We start from the raw sequence: 11,209 nt of genomic DNA on the forward strand, positions 1-11,209 counted from the left end.
AAATGATTACGTATTTTTAAGTTTATGGCTTACAGATCTTGACACAATTTACAAAACTCACTGACAGTTTGAAACATGGAGCAAAAATATATATACACGCACGCACTCACTCACACACACCCATGAGAAAGGAGGGTGATGGCCACTACTGGCCTAGAAGGGGATAAAGTCTCTTTCACAGAGACAGGCTAACACTCAACAGAGTTTTCTATATCCCATTTCTGTTATGGCACCAGTATCAAAGCATGCCTCGGACTTGCTGGACTTTGCCATATGTGCAGTCACTGACCCAAGAGGTTTAATGGAATGAGAGCAATACAAAAACAAATGTAGAGATAGATGTTGACTGTCACATGAGGTAATGTGTATCAAGGAATTCAGTACACCGTCTCCATTTTCCTTATTTTTTCGAATAGTACGAAAAATGAGAATGATTAAGATCACATAAATCTACATCAGTATAACAAATGAGTTCATGTCAATAACAATTTTCTATGAGAAAATTCGAACCTAGATTGCCAGTAAATTGACATTAAAAATCGCTAAAAATACAAAATGTAGCAGCAAATATCAGGAGAAAAGCATTGGTTTAAATCCTGGGATTTTTTACATCGTCATTTCCTTTTTTTTTTAACTTAGCTGGGACCCTTTTTACATAGCAGCTAAATTCAGTTCTCTTCTCAGCCACCTAATGGACAGGGTTCCAACACAGTAAACAGTCATCATTATTGGCCAATCCTTATGTTTTAAAGTGAAAAGGGTGTAAAAGGACAGCAGGCCTATCTCCACTCAGTGTAGGAACCCTGAATAGAACTCTTGCTGTCGTCACTCTTTTTGCCACTAACACTGCCATCATATTCATTCTACACCTGCCAGCTACAGGTTTTCCCAAGAAACGTCACCCACGTCTTTTAGGTTTGTGCAATATCTCTCATCTCAATGCTTCTCTTTTTCGTTGCGCTCCGTCAGATCTTGCAGGTGGAGAAGCACCAGTCCTCGGGAAGTTGAATATTTCAAAGATATTTGGAGTCTGTAGACTAATAGGTTTTCCGTCTGAAAAAAAATATATCTGAACTATAACACCTTCGGACCTCCAGAAAATAAACTCATTATGAGATTACTGAAGAAACAAAATGGTTGCGCAGATCTGTGGCTTATAGCAGCTTGGTTGAAGCCACCTCACAGAGTTGCAACAGAGCAGCATTTCAGTCTTAAATAATTCTCCTTATCTTGTCATACGCTGTCCCACCTGGTGTATCTACTTGTTCACCCGACTCCTGTCCATATCGAGTTTAAATGTTTTTATCATCATCTTTTTCATATAAGTCAGCATTGCTGACCAAAAGTGCTTTTTTTTTCTTTTTTCTTTTTTTTTTACACAACATAGTTTGAATGGCATATGGTGAAAACTACTTGGTGTATCAGTTTTACCTAAATATAGATAGCTGACATGGCTAACTTAAACTTTTAACGCTTAAGTTTAAGGTATAACTAAGACAGAAAAGGAAGGAACCTAAGAAAAACACAGGTTAATCGGGATATATAATAAAGTGACTAAACATAAGCATGTGAGAATTGAGACAGACTGCACTCCAGAGGAATACAGACTCTAAAATGTTCTACATACAACAAAAAAAATCTACTCTCAGCTAACCAGTATGATGTGCAGGAAGATCAAGTCTGAAGTCATTCAAAAATTGCTTTGATTCATCAGAGAGTTTAAAAAACGGTCATTTAAGTTTCCATTGTTGAGGCCTCATGTCAATGTTCAATAGTATGCCTCTTTTCCTACATTCTATTATGTTCTTTCCCCAGGTTTGGGGTCGGAACATTGGCAGGAAATGTGATTGGGGTTCATGGTGGAGAGGGCGGTCAGGCAATCCATCTCATCTTGGCAGCTGTAGCAACCAGCAGGCCTCGGAGTGGCATTTCAGCCATGACGAAAGGCCATGTTGGAGGAAGGGTCGCCACACTGTCCCTTACCATCCTTCAGTACTCCATCCAAGACTTTTTATAAATCATCCAGGACACTGTGCAATTTAAAATATATGTCTTGCATCTCAGATGTTGATGTCTCTGACATCTGTTGGAGTGCAGGAGAGATCCACATCCTCGTCCACACGCTTGGTTTCCAAGGAGCTACAGTGTTGCTGAGACTGCCGCAGACTGGACTCCAGCAGTGACTCGATCTGCTCCTGACATGACCTCAAACAGTCCTGAAAAAAAAACACAGTGAGAAACACGACTACGCCACTATGAAAAAATCTGGAAGGTGGAAGCGTGGAGGAAAAGACATACCGGGTCACTACGGATGACCTGTGACAAGAAGTTTGTAAGATTCCGGGAGGACAAGGAAGCATCTTGGTTCTTTAAATAAAGACCCTGGACAGCTGCCACCACGCTACCTGCTGCCACCATGGACGGAGGACTGGCAATGAAGTTGACGTCTGAAAAATGTATGAACATCAGTAAACATCACATCTGGGAAAAGGCTTTGAACATAATTATACAGCCTGTGTAATAATGTTAATAATAATAAAGCCCTCACAAGTGCACATCTCCGCCCAAGAAGCTGATTTTCATCCACAGTCACGAGTCTTATTTTCCATTTTTCTAATTGTTCTGATTACATCCAAGTGCTTTTTATGTCAAACACTAACTGCTGTATCCATCAAAAGATTTCTTGATCCAGACAGTAATCTGGGACACCAACAAATTATCAACATTTCTTAAGGGTCTCTAATTATTATCAACTACATCTCCTGTCACCCTAAAGGAGGACGGAAACAATTCAGCAACATTAGAAAAGATTTTTATGAGAAATAGTCAAATGTAAATTAAGGTGAAGTACCAACTTACTGTAATAAGTAAGTACATTAACTATTAAAAATAAAGTATGTAAATAAGGAAAATTGACTTGACAAATTTACATTACATTTGAAAAACTTGGCAGATGTCAAATTTAGGTCGCAACTTTACATACATGTATTCTATTTTGGATATTCTGTTGAATCTCTAGGTAATTAATGCAGTGTCTTACCTGTAGCACATAGGGCCACAAAGGTCTGTGCATGCTTTCGCAGGATCTGCTTAGTCGATTGGTGGATCGTGAGCTTGGTTAGGAAATGTTCAATGAAGTCGTGAGGAGTGACTGAAGCCAGATCCCACTTCAGCTTGCTGAGAACAAGCAGCTCCATTTGCTGTGAAAGGATCACACCAAAAGAGATTCACTTAACCTGCTTATCCTGGTCCATTAAAAGATTGCTATTTTTATATCTATATGTTTTGTATGCTATGAGCCACACTAAGCACATTTGTGGTCCTAACATGAGCATTTTAGAATGTATACATACTTTGATGAATTACTGTAGCATGTAGTTTTAGCCATCATCCTAAATAAATGATAGTCTACTCAGGCTAGCGTTAAAACAGGCTGCAGTTCGCCGTTATCACCACTAGCTGTAGCTGTTGTGAAGCCTTTCCAGGGTAGACATAGCTTGCCCCTAAAATCAGTAGCCTCCATCGAACATGGAAAAGTCAAAGAGCCGTTTACACAATGCACCCTCGTATGAATTAACAAAAAAAATGGATATTTTTTATGTGTATTGGTGCGACGACCCTGATCAGCCAGATAAGGTGTAAAGCGTATGTTCTTGTCTTATCCACGGCTCACTAAGAGCATGTTCTACACCACATCCATAGAAAAGAACTAATCCAACAAGTCAATTACCAGTAATTCTCTGGGCTGGACCGAGTTATCAGTGTAGATACAGAGTTTCTCAGCCGTCAATGGTACGGTCTCCTTCATCTTGGATGCTAGAAACATGCATGTGGCTCCCAGCAACTGGAGTCTTGTTTTCCTGGTCGCCTCCATGGATAGAAATCGGTCCAAATAATGCATTGCCAGTGGAAACACCTCCTCCTCACACTTTTGTTCTTCGCAGACCTGGGAAGGCGAGTTAAAGAACACAAGTAAATACTTTTAACATACTTTTAAATTACTAGTACAACTTTTTTTAGATAGCTATACAAGTAAAAATTATATATAAATCAACGCATCAAAATTATTTAATTTAATTTAATAGGATTAGCAAATATTAAAGACATTGTAGTAAATAAGCAGAGACGCAGGGGTGACATTTATCCAAGTGAACTCTACTTTTAACATAGTCATGTTTTCAAAAAACATTTGTAAATATAGAAATAAATATTAGCACAGGATAAATAACCATGTATACCACCCTTATTCAATGATCGATCGAACGATATGATATATTCGAAAATACGTCGAATCGGATGAATATTTGAATTTATATTCATTTATTTAGTTTGCTTTTGTTTACACTCCCTACTGGCCTGAACATTATATTAAAACTAAAAACATCCCTCCTGGTTTGGTTAAAGGGAATGCGAGTCATTATAACAGCAAACTGTTCCAATAGAGCATTTAGTGGCTGCAGTTGTATGATGTTATCTTTTGCTCATCTTTCAAAAAGTTAGATGCAAAACGAACTCTCCAGTCACTGGAAACTGCAGCGGAAGTACATACAGACAGTGTTTGTATTCTCACACACGTCCGTCCATTGGTCCAGCTATGGCTACTACGAATGTCATGAAAGAATTACAATAATATTCAAACCATTATTGTGTATGACAGCAAAGATGGCTTCCACTAAACTGCACACGTGTACATTTCATGAAATATGGATTTCGATTTGTATAGTTATTTCTTATAGTAACATCTTAAGGAATACAAAACTCTCCTTCAAGAGACATGTTGAATATTGCGACACGTACTGGAGCTCCAACTCTGTACTAACAATGACCAGAAAGAGGTTCAAACAATAAAGTGTATCTAATCTAATAACAAGCTGACGGATATTTAAAAGTTATTGCTGTTAAAAAAAAGGGAATATTCAGTCATAGTATAAAGTCAACGACAGGCAAAACCAACCTCTAACATCCAGGTGGCAACTATCTTTCTCATTTTAGGAACAATGTCTTTCTGGACACATTTGAAATAGTTGGGCGACGGCTGGTAGTTCTCCTCCGCCCTCAGCATGGTGTGCAGGACCCGGTCGTTGAGCAGGTTGATATCCTTGTAGGCTCTCCTGATGGACTCCACCTCGCAACACAGCAGCTGCTCCTCCATGCTGTCTCTGTCCTCGCCTTCAGGTCGCTCTGGGTTCCAGGGATGTCGAGGAGGTCAAAGTTCGCAGAGGAGACGAGAACCGTATTCAGAAACTATCTGGAGCTAAAGTCTGGAGTCGCTTCTTAGTCCCGCCGGTGCTGCTGCTCCTCCGGTGTGCGCGAGCCTACTGAGGAGCACAGCGCTGCTCCCGGACACACAAAAACCCCGGCTCGCGCCTGCCAGGAGCGCGCGCGAAAGAGCACGTGAAAAGACACTGTGGGGGAAGTGGTACGCGCGTGGAGGAGGGGGATCAAAGTGCCGCGGACATACCGGGGGGAAGAAGGGATTGTGTTCTTAGACATGCAGGGGAGAACGTGTGCGTGCGCGTGTGTGTGTGTGCGCGCCCGGGGGGTGTGTTCGTGAGGCGGGGAGTTCCGGAACCCCGCCTGTAGAGAGCGATAGCGAGCACGCGCCTTCTCCGCCTCGAACTGAATGAAAGGAGCAGAATGTGAGGTGAGCACATGGACAATAGTTGCTACATGCTGCTCTGGTCATTCACAAGAGAGTCTTCTGCCAACACGAGCACTAGCAGGGATGCCTCACTTCTGTGAGGTGGAAACATGCTTGACCAAGAGAAAAGATTGAGACAAAAAAAGGTTGTTTTGGAACAATGGACAATACACTTATTTTCTTGTTCACCACAATCACAAATGTATCTGGGCGAAGCATTATTGCGTTGGTCCATTAAATATTATGTGACTGTTGAGAACTGACTAAGTTATCTTTAACAACAGTAAACCATATTTCCAAACAAAAAACAGCAACATGATAAGTTGATAACCAAAAGTTGTTTGTTTATCAGTAAACAATGTTTTAACAGCACCAACAACATGTTTTTCAAATCAAATTCTTTTTTTTAATTCCGGTCAAAACATTAAACTCTCTTGGTCAAGAAAATACAAAGATAATGTTCTAATTCCTTTCGTGAGTGCATTTGGCAGAAATGATTGATTTGAAGTTGAGTGGAGTAAAGAAACCTGAAGTTTCACAATTTGTAAGCTTTCTACCACACAGAGGAGGAGATTCCTGTAGCACCAATGGGAAGGACTGCTGTTACTAGGCAGATGTCGGCAAATCTTTTCATGTTGTAAAAAAAAAAGTTAATTGCATGGCAAAGGTTCACTTTGTTTTTGATAATACGATCACACTCGTTTCGCACAAGTCTCTGAAATCATCCAAGCATCTTTTTATTAAAAGTTTGCTTGTATAGCCAGTTGGATCTATTAAACTGTAAACAGACAACAAAATGCCTTATTTTCAGTTTATTTTCAGAATGGTCCCGCCTCATGATCTCTAACTACTCAGCTTTTGTAAATCTGAAGAAATTGAATCTTGTTTAAGTCGGAATTGGAGCTTCTCACATTCCAGAGATTCTTCTGAGCACTACCGTAATGTCTCGCAGAGGTAAAAAACAAAACAAAAAAACTCCACACTATTGCTGGACTCACATTACCACAGTGTAACTATTTCAATGGCTCACTCTTTGTATAAATGTATTCAAACAAGAAATATATTTGGATTTATTTGTTTGATAAAGTATAAGATGTTAAATGTTGTCTCAATTGTTTCAAGATTAGGGAAACCCATTTAATTCACTTGTTATGTACATTTCAAATATATATGGACAATAAAAATACATGTTATACTTTAGCAATATATCATTGATTATCATATGATGTATAGAGAGTTTAATACAACAAACTTTATCAATATGTTTTACATACACTAGAATATTCCAAAGTTTCATACAACAATTATACAGATGCAATAATAAATTGAACATATGAGTAAACAAAAACATAGTCTCTCTTTAACTTCAACTCTGAAGCATGAGTTTCAATGGAGTAACAAAGGGAGCTGCAGCATGTGACTTTTGCAGGGAGGATCTTTTAGAAGCATTATGGTAACAGGGAAGCGCGCTTTTAAAGGGCTAGCAGGGGATGTGAAGGGGAATTAGGTGGGACTTATTCACAGGCCCATTCACATTTTATGGCCCTGTTATATCCTGAAATGCTGCTTCTGCTGCTCTAGACCAGGAGTAATGTTTTAAAAAGTTTAAATATTTTTAATTTAAGTCTATGTCCTAGTTGGAAAGTCAAGAGAAATTATGACCAATCAGTACTTATATATATATTTATATATATTTTTTCAATTCAACCCTCCTCATTTGAACTTTTAAAAAATATTTTGTTGGAGACACTAGTCTGTTTACTGCTTTTGAAATCCAATTATTTAACATGGCCTCGGTTACCAATTTCGTACCTACTGAATTGAATGACAATTTCCAAAAGTCCTTGAATCCTTTCTGTATGAGATAGTATCAAGATATGATCCATAATCTTCTGAAGCTGTGAAAATAAACAATGTGGGTTATTTTTATGCAGATGATATGATTATTTATTATTTTGCAACTATACTAGCTGATACCATGCAAAAAGCTTTTGATATAGTTTGTTGTGGTTTTTCATAATTGTGTCTTTCACTTACTACAACAAACAGGAAAAAGCGATTGTAGAATGTAAGACGTAGTGTTTTTTTTGTTTCTTAAATACATCCTTTGTCGGAACAATGTTTAGCATTAGTGCCATGTAGCTCATTCTTATGCAATATTTGTCTTGAACTGATGAACCATGACACCATCAGCAGAGAGATCTTCATGGAGTTCTTTGGAGGTTTTTGAAGTTTTACGAGCTATATTGCCTCATAGGCCATCTTCTGCTATTTTTTTGAACGAGAAACTGAACTATAAGAGACATAATCATGTTTCTTAAACAAATGCAAATGAGGTACTGTATGTAACAACAGCGTAATGGTATATCTAGGACATTCAGTTACACTGGGGTATGTGTAGCTGCTTTAAGTATTGGCACTGCTGGACCAGACCTCTAAACAGTAAGACTTTGTGGTACAGGAATGTTCGTTTTCAACGAAAATCTAAAATTGACCTACGCACAAGAGGGAAAAATGAATAAATGATGATAGTAGAGTAGTAGTAGACGTGGCCTTTTTTATCTCGAATGACTCTCTAACTGACATTTCTACAAACAAACCAGTGTGCTGCTGTTCTAGGTCCCAACCAGTGTTATCTTTAGGACCTGAGGAGTCATACCCTTATGCACAAATAACCCTATTTCATGCATCTGCTTTGCTATTGGACTTTGACCAGATGATAACTATGGCAGTTAAAAAAACTTCACTATCCCTTAATTGATTGGGGAAACTCATAAAATCATGAATTCTGCATGTAGTTTTATTGCGTTTACATAGTTAAGATACGATATTAGACGAGGAAGAAACCAGGCCGAACCAGAAGTAGGAAGCAACAAAGTGTTATGCAAGTGGTCAGGTTGCCTTTGCTATAGATTTGCTTTATCAAGTTGAAACACAATTAAGGCTTGAGTCCGCCTGGTCCTGCGGTGGTGTCCTAGAAAGACTTTGGTGACTTCTTATCTTCCACCATTCAAATGGAATCTGTTCTTATTCTTAGAGACTTTAATCTTCATGTTGATGACATCACATCTTGCTCTGCTAAAAAACGTTTAGCTTTAACAGAAGCCTTTAATTTTAAGCAACATGTTTCTGAACCCACTCATCAAAAAGGCCACATTTTAGACTTTGTTTTTGCTCTTGGCCTGGACTTTTCTAATGTATCTGTACATGATGTCCATCTGAGTGATCATTCTGTTGTTTTCTTTAACCTGGACTTCATCCCTGAACCTAAGCCCTTGAAAGTTAGGTCTCAGAGGCGTGTCATCTCAGCCGATACTGCATACAGTTTCAGTTTCAGTTTATTTAAAAGGACAATGTGCAGTTCCATCATAATGATGGCTGCACCAGATTTAGCACAATGCTCATTTTCATCTGTAGTTCTCAACAAAGATGCAGACAGTTACATAATACATCACATACAAATAAAGCAAAAACACAATAATATATAAAAACACAGTACAATCTAATAATGTCATCTGATGGCCATTATACCTATCTGGTACTATTAATGCGCACATGACTGGTGGTCTAAAAGTCAGTCTTTGACAGCCTGTGAGAAGCGATGAAAATCTGCCTTGTTTACTAGATCTAGGAGCCTGTTCCATTCTTTGATGGTTTTGTATGAAAAAGGCTGATTGAGAGAACGCAGACTTTCTTTTGGGAACATTGCAGTTGCCCCTGAATACTGACCTTAAAGCTTTGCTTGTTAGTTGAGAGCGTGGCTGTACATAGGTCTTTAGGGGAGGAGGGGCAGCATCATGCAGGACTTTATGTACCAGACGGATGTTGAAGAACCTTATCAAGTTGTCAAAGATCAAAATTTGATGTTTTTCAAGGATGAAGCAATGGTGGTAACGCCAAGGTTTTTGATCAAGGATTTTTAAGGCCTGGCTGTGCAAAGATCTAAGCGTGTTTAAAAACTGTGGGTATAACCTTGGGACCATCTACAAAAAATGTGAGATTATCATTGCATTAAAATAAAATGTTGCTGCATCCAATGATAAGAAGTTCCTGATGTGTTGAAAGTTGCCAATTTTAAATTTCAGCACATTGCAGAACTTTTTTACATGTTTTTCTAGTCTAAGTTTAGGGTCCCAAACGAAACCCAAGTATTTAACTTCCTCTTCATTTTTGATTGTGTAATTATCCACATAGATATTGATGTCATCTGTATTTGTTCCTGGTTCAGAGCGACATACATGAGAAGTTTCAGTCTGGCTTCCACAAACATCACTCTATGAAGACAGCAATACTGAAAGTGTCCAGTGACGACATGATGTCAGCTGATTCGGGTAAATTCACTGTTCTGGTTCCCTTGGATCTGTTGTTGATCACCAGATCCTGCTGAGAAGACTGAGGGATGAAGTGGGACTGTCTGGGTCTGTGTTACAGTAGTTCTTATCTTATATGTTGTATTTGATAAAGACATGTCTCTTGTTCAACACTGCATAAAACTGACCAGAAACTGTTTCCTTCAACTGAGAAAAATCTCTAAACTTAGGAAAATGTTGTCACAACATGATCTGGAGCTTGTAATCCATGCGTTTGTTTCTTCTCGTCTGGACTATTGCAACAGTTTGTTTTCATGTCATAACAAGAAGAAGCTATAATGCCTGCAGTTGATACAGAACTCAGCAGCGAGAATTCTGACCCGCTCAAGTAGAAGAACTCACATTTCTCCGATCCTTAAATCTCTTCACTGGCTGCCAGTTTCTTTCAGGATCAAATTTAAAATTCTGGTTCTTACTTTCAGATATATTCATGGTCAGGCTCCTCTTTAAATCACTGATCTAATCTAGCCTTACACCCCAGCTCAGACTCTGAGGTCTGTGGATCAGAATTTGTATATCATTCCATCCACTCACTGTAATGTGTAAGTTATTATGACTACAATCCATTTTCAATCTTTGCTCAATGAACACCTGGCTGTCGGTCACAAGACAAATGAGTGCTGGCGCAAGCGTGGCTTCGGTTAGTTCAGACCTCATTCACAGATACTTGTTAAACTTCCCCCCTCCCAAAACTGATTGTGAGTGTGTGATATGGCATGCATGCATTTCCTTCACTCTACCACCCCCTCCAAAGCTCCCACTGACCCTTTGTGCTTTTTTTCCCTCTTGTCCTTGCCCTTGGCCCAAAATGAGAGCCCGCCTTTTTAGCCAGAAGAGAGGTGATGTTCGGTCAGTGGGGTGTAGCACGCACACACACACACATGCCAAAACCCCTGCCTAGCTGTGTTCGCAGATCACTTCACAGGACAATCTCTCTATCCAACTACCCTTCTCTCACCCAGGGAAAGGGTTATAAGAAACCCTCATACACACTCCTGTGTGCATGTTTGAGTGTGTATCTCTATGTGTGAATTTTGTGTGTGTCTGTGTGTATGTGTATGTTTGTGTGTGTGTGCATGAGTGTTTGTATGGGTGTCCAAATGGAGGTTGTTTTTTTTTCGAATACAGAGGCTTATGCACTTCAAAGATAGATTGATAATTAGGGTAAACTAGAGTTACTCAACATATTACTGTGCCT

General features: G+C 39.1%; 1 protein-coding gene across 1 annotated transcript; it reads right to left on the reverse strand.

Annotated features, from left to right (window-relative positions):
• Positions 1–5,281, reverse strand: ccnd1 (cyclin D1). Its single transcript, XM_087785448.1, has 5 exons — positions 4,955–5,281; positions 3,731–3,946; positions 3,041–3,200; positions 2,299–2,447; positions 1–2,216 (listed from the first exon to the last, which is right to left on the reverse strand). Exons 1-5 carry the CDS (start codon positions 5,150–5,152, stop codon positions 2,061–2,063), a joined length of 879 nt encoding a protein of 292 aa, XP_087641574.1. The 5' UTR covers positions 5,153–5,281; the 3' UTR covers positions 1–2,060.
• Between the last annotated feature and the right edge of the window lie 5,928 nt (positions 5,282–11,209).

Source organism: Callionymus lyra, chromosome 2 (assembly GCF_982586985.1).
Source record: "Callionymus lyra chromosome 2, fCalLyr1.hap1.1, whole genome shotgun sequence".
Classification (NCBI taxonomy): Eukaryota; Metazoa; Chordata; class Actinopteri; order Syngnathiformes; family Callionymidae; genus Callionymus; species Callionymus lyra.